Here is an 18732-nt window from a genome sequence, read left to right on the forward strand (position 1 = left end):
CTCACTGCAAGCTCCGCCTCCTGGATTCACGCCATTCTCCTGCCTCAGCCTCCCGAGTAGCTGGGACTACAGGCATCCACCACCACACCCGGCTAATTTTTTTTTTTTTTTTTTTTTTTGTATTTTTAGTAGAGACGGCATTTCACCATGTTGTCCAGGATGGTCTCGATCTCCTGACCTTGTGATCCGCCCGCCTCGGCCTCCCAAAGTGCTGGGATTACAAGCGTGAGCCACCGCGCCTGGCTTCTTTCCTTTTTTTTAAAAGAAATTACCAGCCGGGTGCAGTGGCTCATGCCTGTAGTTCCAGCACTTTGGGAGGCCAAGGCAGGAGGATCACCTGAGGTCAGGAGTTTGAGACCAGGAATTTATGTATTTTTAGTGAAACCCCGTCTCTACCAAAAATACAAAAAATTAGCTGGGTGGGGCTGCAGGCATCTGTAATCCCAGCTACTCGGGAGGTTGAGGCAGGAGAATGGCTTGAACCCGGGAGGCAGAGGTTGCAGTGAGCCGAGATCGTGCCATTGCACTCCAGTCTGGGCAACAGACTGGAGTGCAACAGACAATGAGACTGTCTCAAAAAGAAAAAAAGAAATTACTTCTGCTCTGATGTGCAGAGCCCCATCTATACTGGACACCTGAACGTTACCAGAGAAATACAGGCCAGGGGCCTTTGACATTGGCACTGAGAAAAGCATAGTGCAGAAGCAGGGTGTGTCTTTTTTTTTTTTAACCTGGGCATCTATGATTTGAGGTCTTCTTGGAACACTTTATAACCCATTTCTGAACTTCTCCCAGGCTTCAGTGGAGCCACCTGTTGCAGCTTCTAAAACTCTGTCCTCCTCAGTTGTTCTCCCACCCATTGCCTTCACAGTTGCAGAGACCAAGATTCACTCACTCGACATTGGACCTTTAGCACCCAGGTCTCTCTGGCACAAAGTAAATGTTCGGCCAGGCTGGTGGAGTGACTTCTACTTAGAGAATGGTCCTCAACATAGGCTGCTCATTATCAAAACTATTTGGTCTTTAAAAAGTGTGACTCTGCTGCTTCAGTCTGGGGTGGGTACCAAATACTTGCTTTTTTTTATTTTTTATTTTTATTTTTTTTGAGACAGCGTCTCGCTCTGTCACCCAGTTGATCTCGGCTCACTGCAAGCTCCGCCTTCTAGGTTCATGCCATTCTCCTGCCTCAGCCTCCCGAGTAGCTGGGACTACAGGCGCCCACCACCACGCCCGGCTAATTTTTTTGTGTTTTCAGTAGAGACGGGGTTTCACCGTGTTAGCCAGGATGGTCTCAATCTCCGACCTCGTGATCTGCCTATCTCGGCCTCCCAAAGTGCTGGGATTACAGGTGTGAGCCACCGTGCCTGGCCCAAATACTTGCATTTTTAAAGAGCCTCACAGCAACTCCTGGTAGTTTTCAATTTACCTTAACTTTTATGTAGGAACCCCTTGTCCTGGTAGAGAGTATAATTTGCTGAGTAAGTCTACTTTTTCAGTCAACATATACGGAAGGGACATCAGTGAAAGAACTGGCAAACTGTAAAGCCCCGTCTCCAGGTGTGAAATATGGTCCCAGCGCACTCAGGGCGTGGGCCTAGAAGCTGATCCATGTCTCTATGTCTGTTCTGAAATATCCTGTGTGATGTGGGAGAAGGAGTATTGTCCTTAGAGATAAGGCTTGAGACTGGCTGTGCCCTTTCCTTGGGCAGCATGTAGGGAGAAAGAATGCCTGCCCACCCACAGGCACGTTACCTGTGGACAAGGTGTAGTGGGCAGTTAGAAGGTGTTGGTATGTTAATCAGTCTTTTTTTGTCTTTTTTTTTTTTTTTTTTTTTTTTGAGATGGAGTTTTGCTCTATCACACAGACAGAGTGCAGTGGCACGATCTCGGCTCATTGCAACCTCCTCCCAGGTTCAAGTGATTTTACTGCCTCAGCCTCCCAAGTACCTGGGACTATAGGTGTGCGCCACCATGCCCGGCTAATTTATGTATTTTTTTAGTAGAGACAGTATTTCACCATGTTGGCCAGGCTGGTCTCGAACCTCTGACCTCATGATCTGCCCGCCTCAGCCTCCTAAAGTGCTGGGATTGCAGACGTGAGCCACCATACCTGGCCAGTGTTTTGTTTTTTTTGTTTGTTTTTTTTTTTTTTTTCTGAGATGAGATCTCACTCTGTCGCTCAGGCTGGAGTGTAGTGGCGTGATCTTGGCTCACTACAACCTCTGCCTCCTGGGTTCAAGCGGTTCTCCTGCCTCAGCCTCCTGAGTAGCTGAGATTACAGGTGCCTGCCACCACGCCTGGCTAATTTGTTGTATTTTTAGTAGAGACAGGGTTTCACCATGTTGACCAGGCTGGTCTCAAACTCTTGACCTCAGAAGATCCACCCGCCTCGGCCTCCCAAAATGCTTGAATTACAGGCATGAGCCACTGCACCCAGCCTAATCAGTCTTTTGCTCCTATTTGTCTTTGTTTGGGATAAAAGTTCTAGCCTTACTGGGGTCTTCCTACACAATAGTTCTGACTCACAGCCATCATCTGAACCTTTCCTCTGGTTCACAACCAAAATTAAACATCCGTTTATGGGGATTGAGGTAGTTTTCATAGTAAAGGAGGTTTTGTTTGTGCCTGTTTGATGGGTCTAAGTATTTGTCTGGCCTTTCTGGCTAAAGCAGCCTTTGAACTGGTCCTGCCTAGAATGCATACCTCCCACTCCTTATCATCTCTCTTCTGGGTCCCTTCCCCTTTCCCTTCCCCTTTCCCTTCCCCTTCCCCTTCCTCTTCCCCTTCCCTTTTCCCTTTCCTTTCCCCTTTCCTTTCCCCTTCCCCTTCCCTTCTCCCTTCCCTTTTTCCTTTTCTTTTCCTTTTTTTCTTTCTTTTTTTTTTTTTTTGATAGGGTCTCATTCTGTCACCCAGGCTGGAGTGCAGTGATGAGATCTCTGCTCATACAGCCTTGACCTTCTGGGCTCAAGTGATCTTCTGCCTTGGCCTCCTGAGTAACTGGGACTACAGGCACCACCATACCTGGCTAAATTTTTTTTTTTTTTTTTTTTTTTTTTTTAGTAGCAGTGAGGTCTCACTATGTTGCCCAGGGTGGTCTCAAACTCCTGGGCTCAAGCGATCCTCACGCCTCGGCCCCCCAAAGTGTTGGGATTGCAGATGTGTGCCACCACACTCGGCCTCTTCTGGGCCTTTTTTTGTTTGAGATGGAGTCTCACTCTGTTGCTCAGGCTGGAGTGCAGTGGCACCATCTCGGCTCACTGCAACCTCTGCCTCCTGGGTTCCAGCGATTCTCCTGCCTCAGCCTCCCAAGTAGCTGGGATTACAGGTGCCTGGCTAATTTTTGTATTTTTGGTAGAGACAGGGTTTCACCATGTTGACTAGGCTGGTCTTGAACTCCTGATCTCAGGTAATCCTCCCACCTCGGCCTCCCAAAGTGCTGGGATTACAGGCGTGAGCCACCGCGCCCAGCTTTTTTTTTTTTAATTTTACTTTTTTGAGACAGAGTCTTACTCTCACCCGGCTGGAGTGCAATGGCACAATCTTGGTTCACAGCAACTTCTGCCTCCTGGGTTCAAGTGATTCTCTTGCCTCAGTCTCCCGAGTAGCTGGGAGTACAGGTGTGTGCCACCACGCCTGGCTAATTTTTGTATTTTTAGTAGAGATGGGGTTTCACTATGTTGACCAGGCTGGTCTCGAACTCTTGACCTCGTGATCCACCTGCCTCAGCCTCCCAGAGTGCTGGGATTACAGCTATGAGTCACCGCACCTGGCTCTTCCAGGTGTTAATAGAGCCTTTTTCCTCTACTGGAAGCTTCCACTGCTTTCTGCCCCTTTCAAACTCATACATCATTGAATTGTTGTTTCCTCAGGGAAGCCTTCCTAATACCACTCTACAGAGGGTGCCAGACCCCCTATTATACTATCACAGCACTTTTCACAGTAAGGTAAATTGTGTTTACAATTGTTGGATTGCCTCTCTGACTATGTTTGTTGAATAAATAAAAAAGGTGTCCAGGTGCAGTGGCTTACGCCTATAATCCCAGCACTTTGGGAGGCTGAGGCGGGCAGATCACGAGGTCAGGAGTTTGAGACCAGCCTGACCAACATGGTGAAACCCCATCTCTGCTAAATACACAAAAATTAGCGGGGCATGGTGGTATGTGCCTGTAGTTCCAGCTACTCAGGAGGCTGAGGCAGAAGAATCGCTTGAACCCGGGAGGCAGAGGTTGCAGTGAGCCAAGATCATGCTATTGCACTCCAGCCTGGGCGACAGTGTGAGCCTCCATCTCAAAAAAAAAAAAAAAAAAAAAAAGAGCGACTTTATAACCTGCCTTCTTTTTCTTTTTCCCAGTGCTCCTAAAGTTCCGTACAGATAAAGGAAGAGATCCCAGTTCTGATACATATGAGGAAGATTCCGAGTTGTTGCTCCAGATACGAAATGATGTGCTTGACTCACTGGGTATTAGTCCTGACCTGCTTCCTGAGGACTTTGTCAGGTTGGTCTCAGTATTTCTCACTGTTTAGTCTGGACAGATGAAGTTTGTTTTCAGGATTTGCCTTAATTTGAGGAGCTCTTTTATTAGACCCAAAGCCCTGCAGAGACCCCCCTGCCACATTCTGCTAGCTCCTGTCGACTTCTGCCTCTTCACTAGAATAGCAATATATAAAAAATAAAGAGGGGGCAGATTCTGATTTTTACAATAAGTATCTTATATGCACGTTCAAAATTCAAGGCAATATAAGATCTGTAAACACTATTCTCTACCTTTTTTCACTTTACGTGATCTTGTTATTTCTTGATGACATCTCCAGATCAGTATATAGTTTGCTCCCTCCTTTCCACAGCTCCTCAGTATTCCAGTGTGTGAAGCGATGGAGTTTATTAAACCAGTTGCCTGCTCACTCAAGTTGTGTTTTGGCTTTTCTGTTTTGTTTTGTTTTGTTTTGTTTTGAGACAGAGTCTTGCTCTGTCGCCCAGGCTGGAGTACAGTGGCGCAATCTCCGTTCACTGCAAGCTCTGCCTCCCGGGTTCACACCATTCTCCTGTCTCAGCCTCCCGAGTGGCTGGGACTACAGGAGCCCGCCACCACGCCCGGCTAATATTTTGTATTTTTAGTAGAGACGGGGTTTCACCATGTTAGCCAGGATGGTCTCGATCTCCTGACCTCGTGATCTGCCCGCCTCGGCCTCCAAAGTGCTGGGATTACAGGCGTGAGCCACTGTGCCTGGCCCGTGGCAAAGATTACAGGCTTTTCTAACTGTGTAACACTGTAGTGTGTGACCTTGTGTTGTACGTGTGCAGGTATAACTGCAGGATAATTAGGAGGAAGGGAGTTGATGGGTCAGAAGGATGTAATTTATCATTTGGTCGGCGTTGCCACTTTGCCCCCATTATCCTATCAATTTATACCCCCAGCAGCACAACCACCCATGTTCCCAGCATCCTCTTACTTGGACACTGCATGCTTTCACCTTATGTGACCACCTCTTTGCTCTCATAAACAGGCTTAGGATTTGATTGGAGAAGACCAGATGGTGACTAGGTCACAATCTCCTTTTTTTTTTTTTTTTTTTTTTTTCTTCGAGACAGTTTGACTCTTGTCGCCCAGGCTGGCGTGCAATGACACAATCTCGGCTCACTGCAACCTCTGCCTCTCAGGTCCAAGCAATTTTCCTGACTCAGCCTTTTGAGTAGCTGGGATTACAGGTGCCTGCCACCATGCCCAGCTAATTTTTTTTGTATTTTTAGTAGAGATGGGGTTTTCCATGTTGGCCATGCAGGTCTCGAACTCCTGACCTCAGATGATCCTCCCACCTTGGTGTCCCAAAGTGCTGAGATTACAGGCGTGAGCCACCACACGCTCCATCCATAATCTCCTTCAAGCAGCTCTGGGATCATGCATTCACCCTAATTCCCTTTCCATGTCTTGAGGGGCTTCCTAAACTTGGCTTTGCAGTGCCTCCAGCTTGTAGCAGTAATTATGGCTACAGTTTACTGAGCAGCTATTATGTACTAGGCATCAGGTAATAAGTAGCCAACCCACATCCCACCCCAGGTATCATCACAGTGCTTGCTCTAGCAATAACATGCTACCTTGATTTCTTATCAACAGTAAGGTCTGCCAGAGTCCCTAGTCCCTCCTTTCTTCCCTTCCTGCTGGGAACTTCAGGTAGGCAACAGCAAACCCCACTCCATTTAGGGCCAGCAGTGGTCTTTGAAGCACCTGCGGTTCCCTGACCCAATAAGCCATGATTGTCCTGGTGCAGTGGCTCAAACCTATAATCCCAGCATTTTGGGAGGCTGAGGCTGGCAGATTGCTTTGAGCTTAGGAGTTTGAGGCCAACCTTGACGATGTGGTGAAACCCTGTCTCTACAAAAAATAGAAAAATTAACTGGGTATTGATGACTGGTGCTTGTAGTCTATATATATATATACACACACACATACATATACACACACATATTTAGAAATTTGCCTTAAGGAATTATTTCAACACCTGTGTCTTTGTCGAGACGTATGATTACAGTGTTGAACAGCTTAAATGTCCCTCAATAGGTTATAGAACAGAACAAGTAATAGTTGATAATATTTGGGTTTTAAATTATACCTATTTATTTATTTTTTGAGACAGTCTTGCTCTGTCACCAGGCTGGAGTGTAGTTGTGCAATCTCAGCTCACTGCAACCTATGCCTCCCAGGTTCAAGCGATTCCCCTGCCTCAACCTCCTGAGTAGCTGGGACTACAGGCACACCCCACCACGTCAACATAATTTTTGTATTTTTATTAGAGACGGGGTTTCACCATGTGGGCCAGGATGGTCTCGATCTCTTGACCTTGTGATCCACCTGCCTCGACCTCCCAAAGTGCTGGGATTACAGGCATCAGCCACCAAGCCTGGCCTAATTATATCCATTTAGATTGTGCACTTTTTAAAACGTCTAGAAGGGGCTGGGTGTGGTGGCTCACACCTGTCATCCCAGCACTTTGGGAGGCTGAGGCAGGCGGATCATGAGGTCAAGAGATCGAGACCAGCCTGGCCAACATGGTGAAACCCCGTCTCTACTAAAAATAAAAAAATTAGCCGGGTGTGGTAGCAGGCGCCTGTAGTCCCAGCTACTCGGGAGGCTGTCTGGAGAGTGGCATGAACCCGGGAGGCGGTGCTTGCAGTGAGCTGAGATTGCACCACTGCCACTCCAGCCTGCGTGACAGAGCGAGACTCTGTCTCCAAAAAAAAATGTCTAGAAGGATGTGCACCAAACTGGGGAGACTGGAGGTAGTGTTCTGTAGGGAGGCTTTCCCTTTCACTTGTCTGTGTTCCAGTTTGCTTGGTGAGCACACGCCATTGTGTTCAGGAGTAGGAGCTGGCAGAGCACACTTCCTTTGGGGAAGTGGTGGAATAAAGTGATTTGCTCACTAGGATGGGTGACTTGGAGGGGCAGGTGACTGTGTCATCTAAAATTTGTCCTCTGGATGCCCCATCCTGGCCCAGAAGGGCTGGTTTCTATGTGGGTTGTGAAGACTCTTTCTGCCCTCATACTTTAATTTCAGGCCTCAAATTTCCCTTGCCTCCTACATGTTAACACAGGCCTGCTCCCTGACATTTGTCTGGGAATAGCATATAGAACCCACTGCCCATTATGGGTAAGAAGAGAATTGCGAGAATGTGACCAGGGCGCTGAAACATCTGATATCTCTAGGACAGATATAGGAAGCACAGATATAGTCTTTCCTTTAACTTATAAAGGTAAAAATAAAAGTATTGTGAAAGAATTTCTGGTTGCCAAAGTTCAAAGGTCTTTTCCAACCACTTACGAACCCCTGGCTCAGATTTCGTTTTCATGCCTAGATGCCAGCATTAACACTGCTGTCTGAATCTGGCCCTCCTGCTAGAAGTTGTTTTTATTCAGGAGAGTTGTTTTTATTCTCCAGATGTCATGGTCACAGTTCTGTTCCCAGTGCTCCATTTTCCTTGTCTTCCTTCTCTTTTAGTTACTGCTTCTCCGAGATGGCCCCAGTGTGTGCGGTGGTTGGAGGGATTTTGGCACAGGAAATTGTGAAGGTAAAACATCACTATGGAGCAGAAAATAGTTAACCATGACTTTGTATATGTGCTGACAGAGAGAATGGAAACTGTCTTAGACAGCTGCCTGCTTTCTCTTACCCCATTCATCTTTGTTTCATGCCCTACCCATTTCCACCTCATCCCATTTTCTCTGGCCCATCCAGGTGGCCATTCAGCAAATGACCTTGGAGTGCCAGCTCTGTGCTCAGTGCACAGTTGGCCATAGTGCCTCGAAGGTGTGATCTGCTCTCCCCTAACTGTGTTAGTTATCCAGTGCCTGTTGTTTTGGTCGGGGATTCTGCTTCTCATGGCTCTTATAGTGAGTACTATCATGATCCCCACTTAAGAGGAAGACACTGGGGCCCATGAAAGGGGCTCCAGAACCTGTGCTTTTTTTTTTTTTTTTTTGGAAACGGAGTCTCGCTCTGTCGCCCAGGCTGGAGTGCAGTGGCCGGATCTCAGCTCACTGCAAGCTCCGCCTCCCGGGTTTACGCCATTCTCCTGCCTCAGCCTCCCGAGTAGCTGGGACTACAGGCATCCACCGCCACACCCGGCTAGTTTTTTGTATTTTTTTAGTAGAGACGGGGTTTCACCGTGTTAGCCAGGATGGTCTCGATCTCCTGACCTCGTGAGCCGCCTGCCTCAGCCTCCCAAAGTGCTGGGATTACCGGCTTGAGCCACCGTGCCCAGTCGAACCTGTGCTCTTAACCTCTGTACAGTTTATCTCCATTCATCACCATGGCATCAAAGCCCTCCCTTTTTTTTTTTTTTTTTTTTTTTTTTGAGACAGAGTCTCGCTCTGTCTCCCAGGCTGGAGTGAAGTGGCACGATCTCAGCTCACTGCAAGCTCTGCTTCCCGGGTTCATGCCATTCTCCTGCCTTAGCCTCCTGAGTAGCTGGGACTACAGGTGCCCGCCACCACCCCCAGCTCATTTTTTGTATTTTTAGTAGAGATGGGGTTTCACCGTGTTAGCCAGGATGGTCTCAATCTCCTGACCTCGTGATCCGCCCACCTTGGCCTCCCAAAGTGCTGGGAATACAGGTGTGAGCCACCACACCCGGCCAAGCCTCCCTCTTTTTAACCCACACACTGTAGGTATTTGCAGAGAAATCGATGTCTGTGTCCCCATGAACACACCAGGAGCCCCTCAAGGCTCTGTACAGGATGACCCGTGACCCTGTTAGGTAGGTGTTAGTGTCTCTCTCAGAAGGGAAGCATTTCCTACAGGGTCACATAGCCAGTAACTAGCACAGCCTTTTGAGGGTCTTCTGGAACATTTGGGTGCAAAAACTATCCCATACCCCCAAACATATTGTACATTCTTTGCGGACTTTCCTAGTTGCCCAAAGATGTTAAGTTTGCCTTCTGCAGGTTCTTGGCTGCCTTAGTGGACTCCAGTGAGGCTTTTTCCTTCTTTCTTGTGGAGCAGAGTCATGCCTGGTTAAATAATTGGCCATGTCCATGTACATGTCAAGTTTGAACTTAGGAGGACAATTTGGAGACCCAGCCCTTAACACTTTGTCGTGGGGTCTGTAAATTCTGGAGACATTTGACTCAATTTGTTAGTCACACCATTTTCCTATGGCTTTTTTTTTTTTTTTTTTTTTGGTCTATTCTTTTCTGATCCTTCTCTCTGGTCTAAATTCTTCCTTTGATCAATCTAACTTTCTTCTATGATGGGCACTGAGGAGATATTTGAAGGGGGAAGAAAAGTGTGCAATGGCCATACCTCTTTCCTTGCTCAGTTTTATACGTAACCCAGAGTGATGTGAAAATTACAGTTTATATGCCCAATCTGAGAAGAGGGTAATGGCCACCCAGAGAACTATTTGAGCAGTATTCTGAGGCTCCCTGTAGACAAACTGCAGGAAAGAGTGCAGCAATGGGAACGTTCTAAGTGGTGAATGGGAATGTACATATTTTTGTAGCCTAAAGTGATGACACCACCAATAATAATAGACAAGACTTACTGAAAGCCCACTGTCTGCCACACAAAGACAGTGTTTTTTACGTGGGTACTCATTTCATCTCCCACTGGCCCTATGAGGTAGGAACTCCTGTGATCCCTGGTTTATAAAAGAGGAACTAAAGTGCAGGAAAGAAGTTGCTTGCCCAGGCTAGTGTGGTGCCAGGATTTGGGCTCAGGCACTCTGGTTGCTGAGCCTGTCCTCTTCACCACGTGGCAGTCATGTGTCAGGTGTTGCCTTCAACGGCACCATCATGTAGAGACTGCATGGACCCCTGGGCAGCTGCCCTCGCACCATCAGCCTCACTTCTGTACATCCCATTGAGGGGCTCCCCCTAAATTTTTCATGTGGGATGGAGACTGTAGGTTGGGGCAGGTAGCCTTGACCCCATTGTTGGTGGTAGCTTCTCACATCCCCATCCTCACACAGCCCCCTCCTTTCTGCCTTCTGGAGACAGCTGGTGCCCAGCATCTTGTTTCTGTTTATCCCAGATAGCCAGAGTACTCTGCATTCTTGGTTGCTGGGTGTGTTTGGAATCTCCTCCTACCCCATCTTGCTTGGGAGGCACTTTACCTTTTGCCCCATGTTCACCCCATACCCTGCTCTCATCCCCAGTACTCCTTCATACTTATCACAGGTCAGCCTTCAGCCAGCTGGCAGGCAGGGCCTACAGTCCAAGGGCCTCAGACTCGCCTTTCTCTCCTGAGACACTGTCTGAGCACTATGGAAAGCTTACACTAGGAGATGGGGGCAAGCGCAAGTCTACTCCCTTGGAATCATCTTTTGCGTCTTTCCTTTCTTATATCCTTCTAGATACCCTATTTTGTATCCATGTCTACTTCCTTAGCTTTATAGCAGTTTTCCTTTCTCTCCATCCCCACCGTCCACGGCAGGTCTCCCTGTCTATGGTAAGAGAGGTGATAGTGAAAGCAGCAGCCATCCCAGGCTCCTGGTAAAACACATACCATCTCCTGTATCTTGGGTTTCAGGGTCTAAGAGTTCCAGCTGTGGACTGTTGGACCCTTCCACCTGGCTGGATTGGTGGCATGCCCAGTATTGGTAAAGGACTCCTGGCCTCTACTAATAGCAGCTCCTGCTTACTGAGAATTTACTATATGCTAGGCACTTTACAAGCCTGGTCACATTTCATTCTCACCAAAAGCTCTAGCAGGCAGGTGCTTTTTATTTGCCTATTTTATACATGAGCCCAGAGAAGCAAACTTCTTTCTGATCCAAGCTCCATGTGGACAGAGACCTTCTCAGAATCCTTAATGTCTAGCCAAATACCTGGCATAAAGTAGATGCTGAATAAATTTTCCCTTGACTGGGTGCAGTAGCTCAAGCCTGTAATTCCAGCACTTTGGGAGGATTACTTGAACCTAGGAGTTCAAGACCAGCTTGGGCAACATGGGGAGACCTCATGTCTACAAAAGTCCCAGCTACTTGGGAGGTAGTAGGAGGGTCTGTGTGGGAGCTGGGGAGATGGAGGTTGCAGTAAGCCGAGAATGTGCCTCCCACCTGGGCAGCAGAACAAGATCCTGTCTCAAAAAATTAAAATTAAAAACATTTTTAAATAAATAAAATTTCCCTGGAAAAATGGCTGGATAACACTATTTGTATATAGTAGATGTGATTGTCCCCATTTTATGGATGAGGAAATGAAAAGGGTTTGGTGCTGAGTTTGAGGAGGAGCAGTTCAGGATGTGTAGCGCCACCTTCCTCATGAATGATGGGACGGTGCTCCTGGGAACCATTAAACTCTGCCCTGGCAGCTTGCCTAGGTGATGTCCTTCTCTTTAAATGGTGGCTTGTGGTGAAATTTCAATCCTTTCCAGATTAAGCACCTGTTTGAAAATTTGTGGACAATTGTAAACCCTTTCTCATGAGAGTCAGTATGTTGTTTCAGGGGCTGACCCTACCTCAAAAGACAGGTCTTTTGTAGATACGGGGTTTTGCCATGTTGCCCAGGCTGGTCTCGAACTCCTGGGCTCAAGTGATTCTCCCGCCTCGGCCTCCCAAAGTGCTGGGATTACAGGTGTGAGCCATTAAGCCCAGCCCTGTTCTTGTCTTTTAAAGTGCTCTGTCTGGTAACCCCACAAGATAATCACCATTCTAAATAGCATTGTCCAGACCCTCTGGATCCCAGCCCTGACCCCCTTTGGAAGCCTAGCGATTTTATGTCCTCATGGAAGATCCTCCTTCTGGATCAGTGTGCTCCTTGATTAAATGTGTCCCCTTAGGTGATCAAGGCCACAGCCTAAGAACTGCCACCTTTCTGAGTTGAATAGTCATGAATAATTATTTCTGCTGTTGCCCAGTGGTGGTACAACACAGTGTTAGTCATTGCTTTAGTCTTAAGGTGTTTTGTGTGTGTGTGTGGGGGGGTTTTTTTTTTTTTTGGAGACAGGGTCTCACTCTGTTACCCAGGCTGGAGTATAGTGACTCTATTACAGCTCACTGCAGCCTCAATCTCCGAGGCTCAAGCGATCCTCCCACCTCAGCCTCCCGAATAGCTGGCACCTTGGGCACGCATCATCATACCTGGCTAATTTATTTCAGTTTTCTTTTCCTTTTTCTTTTCTTTTTGAGACAGAGTCTTACTCTGTTGCCCTGGCTGAGTGCAGTGACGCAATCTCAGTTTACTGCAACCTCTGCCTCCCGGGTTCGAGCAATTCTCCTACCTCAGCCTCCCAAGTAGCGCGCCACCATTTTTAGTAGAGACAAGTTTCACCATGTTGGCCAGGGTGGTCTTGAACTCCCAACCTCAGGTGATCTGCCCACTTCAGCCTCCCAGAGTGCTGGGATTACAGGCGTGAGCCACCGCACCCAACCTATTTCAGTTTTCATGTAGATGGGGTCTCACCATGTTGCACAGGGTGGTCTTGAATTCCTGGGCTCAAGTGATTCTCCCACCTCGGCCTCCCAAAGTGCTGGGATTACAGGTGTGAGTGTGCCTGGCCCTGGCCTGCTTTAAATTTTTGAGATACATAGTTTAACCCAAGCTAATACATTTCTTATTCTCATGTTAGGTAGAGAAGGTAATGTTTGGAGGTTAAATAATCTCCTCATGGACACAGCTTGTAAGGGACAGAGCAGAGATAGGACAATCAAAATTGTCTCCAGACATTGCCAAATAGCCCTTTGGGATCTAAATCAACCCCAGTTGAGAACCACTGCCCTAGACTGGTTTTAGAATTTTTTTTCCCTCTATTCCTCTTAAAGCACTTGAGATAAACCCTCTTTTCATTTTTCTCCCTAGGCCCTGTCTCAGCGGGACCCTCCTCACAACAACTTCTTCTTCTTCGATGGCATGAAGGGGAATGGGATTGTAGAGTGCCTTGGCCCCAAGTGAACTCAAGACTTGGCAGCCCCGGAGATGCCAATTGCAGCATTCCCGCCTGTATTCCCTGTCCCCTTCCTTCAGAAGGCATCTCCAGGCAAGGAAAACTGAAGTCATTGGCCCAGTACAAAACATTTCCTGCGACGAAGGAGGTGGTGCCGACGTGCTGCTTCCCATCACAAGCAGCTGCTCGACAAGGGGCGCAGGGTGGCTGTCTTTGTTCCAGCACTGTTCAGGCTGCCTGTCATCCCGGGCCTGCCAGCTCCCCTGAGTGATGAGCACTTCCAAGCACCCCTCTGCCCTTTGTCTGTCCTTATGCAGTCACAGCCTCGCCAGCCCTCTGGGGCGTTGTGGGAGATGCCTGCCAGGAACGAGCATGCTCTGTTGCTTGGGAGCCTCTTGCCACCTTCTTGGACTTACTCCCCACCTGATGTCTTACAGAGAAAAGTGTGACTTCAGGTTGAGAGTAGGCCCAGGCCCCATGAGGCACCAGTGGAAGCACAGCTCCAAGTTCAGACAGGTGCCCTTAGAGAGGAAAACCATGACAGGCAAATGCATTTCCTCTGGAGTTTGAGACCCTGACAAACAACAGGTGGCATCTGGTGTGCTGTTCTTGAGTTTTCATTTAGGATTAGTTGAGTTCCAGCTGGGTGTTGGGAGAAAGGAGATGTTACCAAGTCTTGGATGTTAGGGCAAGACCCTGCAATTTGAGTATTAGTAGGAGAGCTTGTCTTTCAATGCAGGTTCCTGGGGCTTCAGGGCTGGGAGGGAGGAGCCTGCCCTTTTAACAGAACCCCAGTCACATGCGGCCCAAGCCACTCAGAGGCTGTTGCATTTCAGGGTTGTGTTGGTCCTTTGTTTACCTCCTAAACCACAGCTGTTTGTGTTTCACATATGTTGTGAATTTTCCTTGGTTCTTTTTAAAGGAATGATAATAAAGTTACTTGCTTTAGGATTTGCTTGTTTTTCTTCCACTTCAGAAGCTTCTGAGAGAGAATGGGATGATCCTACCAGTTGCCTTTTCAGACCTGAAGAAATCTCCCTTGAGACTCTTAACTCAGAGATTCCTCCTCTCTCTCACCATTCCTGCCACCATTTTTTCTGGGTGATGCAGCAAGAGTTAAATTGTTCACATTCTAGAGTGTGTAGAAGCTTCTGGCTCCAGTTGTCTAATGGGTAATTCAGCTAAATAGTGGCTATTTTCAGTGACAAGAATTATAATAATAAAAGGAAGTCAAAAGTGATGCTTAATATGCCCCAAGTCCCACAGCCGCTACGGGTCAGAGCTTTTATTGGAAGACCAGGTTTGCCTTGATGCAGCCAAAGCACGTTCCAGTTCACCCCACTCTTGCTCCTGTTTCTTCTTTATGTAAATTGTGTGATGTTTCAATAAATCAGTCTCTCCTATTCCAATCCCACAGCAGTCAGTTGGGGAGAAAACTGGTCTCCACTATAGGAGGGCTTCCGTTCCTCAACCCTGCATCACCTGCTCCCACCAGAGGTGAGTCGGGCTGCATTTCGGAAGGGATCCATGTCTGGCCACCTTTAGTGCAATCAGTGGTGTCAGGGTCAGCAGTTAACATTGCTGCATGAATTTCACATGGTCTTTTTTTTTTTTTTTTTTTTTTGAGACGGAGTCATGCTCTGTCGCCCAGGCTGGAGTGCAGTGGCCGGATCTCAGCTCACTGCAAGCTCCGCCTCCCGGGTACACGCCATTCTCCTGCCTCAGCCTCCCAAGTAGCTGGGACTACAGGCGCCCGCCACTTCGCCCGGCTAGTTTTTTGTATTTTTTAGTAGAGACAGGGTTTCACCGTGTTAGCCAGGATGGTCTCGATCTCCTGACCTCATGATCCGCCCGTCTCGGCCTCCCAAAGTGCTGGGATTACAGGCTTGAGCCACCGCGCCCGGCCTGAATTCACATGGTCTTTAAATTTTGAGCTAATTACACTCTTGACTGTAATGTGCAGCCTGGGTCACAAGGGGGAGCAGGTGGGTCTGGATTGATAAAAACAAAACTGTAGAATCCCCAGAAGCTTCAAACTTTTCTGCCCTGTACCTCTAATGGCAGAGACTAAGTCACCCAGAGGACCCCTCAGGAATCGAGGGGAAAGCTGCCAGCCCCAGGCAAGAAATACCTAGTTTCTACAAATTTCATAAACTCCCACATGATGTTTGTATTGATCATTAAAAAAAAAAAAAAGGCCAGGCGTGGTGGCTCACACCTGTAATCCAGCATTTTGGGAGGCTGAGATGGGCAGATCATGAGGTCAGAAGTTCGAGACCAGCCTGGCCAACATAGTGAAACCCCATTTCTACTAAAAATACAAAAAAATTAACCAGGCATGGTGGCGGGTGCCTGTAATCTCAGCTACTGGGGAGGCTGAGGCTGAGAGGAAAATCACTGGAACCCGGGAGGTGGAGGTTACAATGAGCCGAGATCGCATCACTGCACTCCAGCCCAGGTGACAGTGCAATCCTCCATCTCAAAAAAGAAATCTTCAGTTGGTCAGGCGTGGTAGGAGGCTGAGGTGGGAGAATCATTTCAGCCCAAGAGTTCGAGACTAACTTGGGAAACAAAGCAAGACCCCATCTCCACAAAAAAAGAAATAGCTGAGTATGGTGGCTTGTGCCTATGGTCACAGCTGCTTGGGAGACTGGGGCAGGAGGATCACTTGAGCCCAAGAGTTTGAGGCTGAAACGACCTGCATTTCGCCACTGCACTGAAGCCTAGGTGACAATGCGAGATACTGTCTCAAAAAAGAAAAAAAATCTCAGCACTTTGGGAGGCTGAGGCAGGCGGATCACAAGGGCAGGAGTTCAACACCAGCCTGACCAACACAGTGATACCCCATATCTACTAAAAAAAATACAAAAATTAGCTAGGCATGGTGGTGTGCGACTATAATCCAGCTACTCAGGAGGCTGAGGCAAGAGAATTGCTTGAGCCCGATGGGAGGTGGAGGTTGCAGTGAGCTGAGACTGCGCCACTGCACTCCAGCCTGGGCAACAGAGCGAGACTATCTCAAAAAAAAAAAAAAAAAAAAAAAGTTATCTTGGCATATGTTTTTTTTTTTTTTTTTTTTTTTTTTTTTTTTTTTTGAGACGGAGTCTCGCTCTGTCGCCCAGGCTGGAGTGCAGTGGCGCAATCTCGGCTCACTGCAAGCTCCGCCTCCCGGGTTCACGCCATTCTCCTGCCTCAGCCTCCCGAGTAGCTGGGACTACAGGCGCCCACAACCGCGCCCGGCTAATTTTTTGTATTTTTTAGTAGAGACGGGGTTTCACCGTGGTCTCGATCTCCTGACCTTGTGATCCGCCCGCCTCGGCCTCCCAAAGTGCTGGGATTACAGGCGTGAGCCACCGCGCCCGGCCGACATATGTTCTATTAGCTCGTTACAGGTGTGGAAGAGATGGCTTAGGTTGCAGGTGACAAGTTTAATGATAACAGTTAACGGTCATTATACGCATGCAACCTGCCTGGTACTTTTCAGAGTCCTTGTTCTTTGAGTTGGAATCCCCACAGCAACCCCATGGGGGTAGATGCTGTTCTCCGCCTGTGCTGGAGATAAGGAAACAGCCTCACGTCACAAGCAAGGGAGAGATGGAAATGGCGTTGATTGGGAAGGCCATAATGCGGGGTACTCAGTAGAGATTCATGTAGTGGCACGGCTTGTTCGCTCAGTGGGAATAAGATTTTGGACTTTCCCTTCACAAGTCCCTGAGATCCAGTAGTCACTGAAAAGCATCATGTCGGCCTTCATGAAAGAGGGCCTTCAACTAGGTCCAGAAGGGTGGGTGGATTTGGTTTCTAAGCTTGTAAAATATTCAAGCAATATACAAGTATAAAGAGAAGATTCCTCTCCGCTGCAGGGCACAGCCTGTCAGCACAATGTTGGCCACATAATAGTAGCAGCTGACTTCACAGCTAAACTGTATTTTGGAGAGAAATATGAGATGCTTTTTGGACATGTTAGCTGTATCCTTTTTTTTTTTTGAGACAAGTCTTGCTCTGTCACCCAGGCTAGAGTGCAATGGTGCGATCTTGGCTCACTGCAACCTCCGCCTCCTGGGTTCAAGCGATTCTCCTATCTCAGCCTCCCAAGTAGCTGGGATTACAGGCCCCCGCCAACATGCCCAGCTAATTTTTATACTTTTAGTAGACAGGGTTTCACCATGTTGCCCTGGCTGGTCTTGAATTCCTGACCTAAAGTAATCCACCTGCCTCAGCACCCAAAATGCTGGGATTATAGGTGTGAGCCACCACGCCCAGCCTAGCTGTACTGAATCCACTTTTTTTTTTTTTTTTTTTTTTTGAGATGGAGTCTCACTCTGTCACCCAGGCTGGAGTGCAGTGGCACAATCACCGGCTCACTGCAACCTCTGCCTCCCAGGTCCAAACAATTGTCTTGCCTCAGCCTCCCGAGTAGCTGGGGTTACAGGCAACCGCCACCACACCCGGCTAATTTTTTTTTTTTTTTGTATTTTTAGTAGAGATGGGGTTTCACCGTGTTAGCCAGGATGGTCTCGATCTTCTGACCTCATGATCTGCCTGTCTCGGCCTCCCAAAGTGCTGGGATTACAGGTATGAGCCACTGCGCCCGGCTAGCTGTATCCACTTTCATATCCACTCCCTGGAGGTCACCCCTGGTAACTGTTGAGAGTGAATCCTTCCAGACTGCCATGTTCAAACCTAGATTCTACCACTTAACCATGTGACCCTCGCCACACTACTTTCTGTTGCCCCATCTCTAAAATAGGTAGAATAATGGTACATTCCTTAGATATGTGAGGATTAAAAAATAAATTCATTCTTTGAGTCAAAATTGCCCAATGTTAGCTGCTATTTTACGTATTCAGAAATAACTATTTTTCTCCAATGTACTTTTTTCTCAGTATGTCTCAGAGATCCTTATATCTCATGCATCAAATTCCAAAACCAAAACGGGTGAACCATTAACTATTGAATCAGTCTGCTGCTGAGTGACGTTGAGCTTGTTTTCTTTGTGCACACTTAGGAAAGACTTCCCAAAGCCAAGTTCCAGGGTTAGCGAGTATATAAATGCATTTTAGAAGTTGGTTTTTGTTGGTTTTTGTTTTGTTTTTTGAGATAGAGTCTCGTTCTGTTGCGCAGGCTGGAGTGCAGTGGCGTGATCTCGGCTCACCGAAACCTCCACCTCCCAGGTTCAAGCAACTCCTCTGCCTCAGCCTCCTGAGCAGCTGGGACCATAGGCATCCACCACCATGCCTGGCTAATTTTTGTTGTATTTTTAGTAGAGATGGGGTTTCACCATATTGGCCAGTCTGGTCTCGAACTCCCAACCTCATGATCCACCCTCCTCAGCCTCCCAAAGTGCTGGGATTA

The 18732-nt window shown here is 47.8% G+C and overlaps 1 protein-coding gene and 1 long non-coding RNA gene across 8 annotated transcripts in view; both read left to right on the forward strand.

Moving 5' to 3' along the window:
- Nucleotides 1–14328, forward strand: part of SAE1 (SUMO1 activating enzyme subunit 1) — an 88635-nt gene extending 74307 nt beyond the window's left edge. For 4 of the 7 annotated variants that reach the window (XM_065535665.1, XM_065535664.1, XM_045380181.2 and 1 more), the window contains 3 exons: nucleotides 4352–4496; nucleotides 7993–8062; nucleotides 13293–14328. In XM_065535665.1, coding sequence (XP_065391737.1) covers nucleotides 4352–4496; nucleotides 7993–8062; nucleotides 13293–13385 — 308 coding nt within the window. In that variant the 3' untranslated portion in view covers nucleotides 13386–14328. The remainder of the gene's footprint in view (nucleotides 1–4351; nucleotides 4497–7992; nucleotides 8063–13292) is intronic. The other 3 variants (XM_074024003.1, XM_074024002.1, XM_005589685.4) reach the window with 1 other exon arrangement.
- Nucleotides 14329–14753: 425 nt separating this feature from the next.
- On the forward strand, nucleotides 14754–18193 carry LOC141409115 (uncharacterized). The gene is made up of 2 exons (XR_012427758.1): nucleotides 14754–14874; nucleotides 17859–18193. It is a non-coding gene; the product is annotated as an uncharacterized lncRNA (long non-coding RNA).
- Nucleotides 18194–18732: the final 539 nt, after the last annotated feature.

This window comes from Macaca fascicularis, chromosome 19 (assembly GCF_037993035.2).
Source record: "Macaca fascicularis isolate 582-1 chromosome 19, T2T-MFA8v1.1".
NCBI classification, from domain to species: domain Eukaryota; kingdom Metazoa; phylum Chordata; class Mammalia; order Primates; family Cercopithecidae; genus Macaca; species Macaca fascicularis.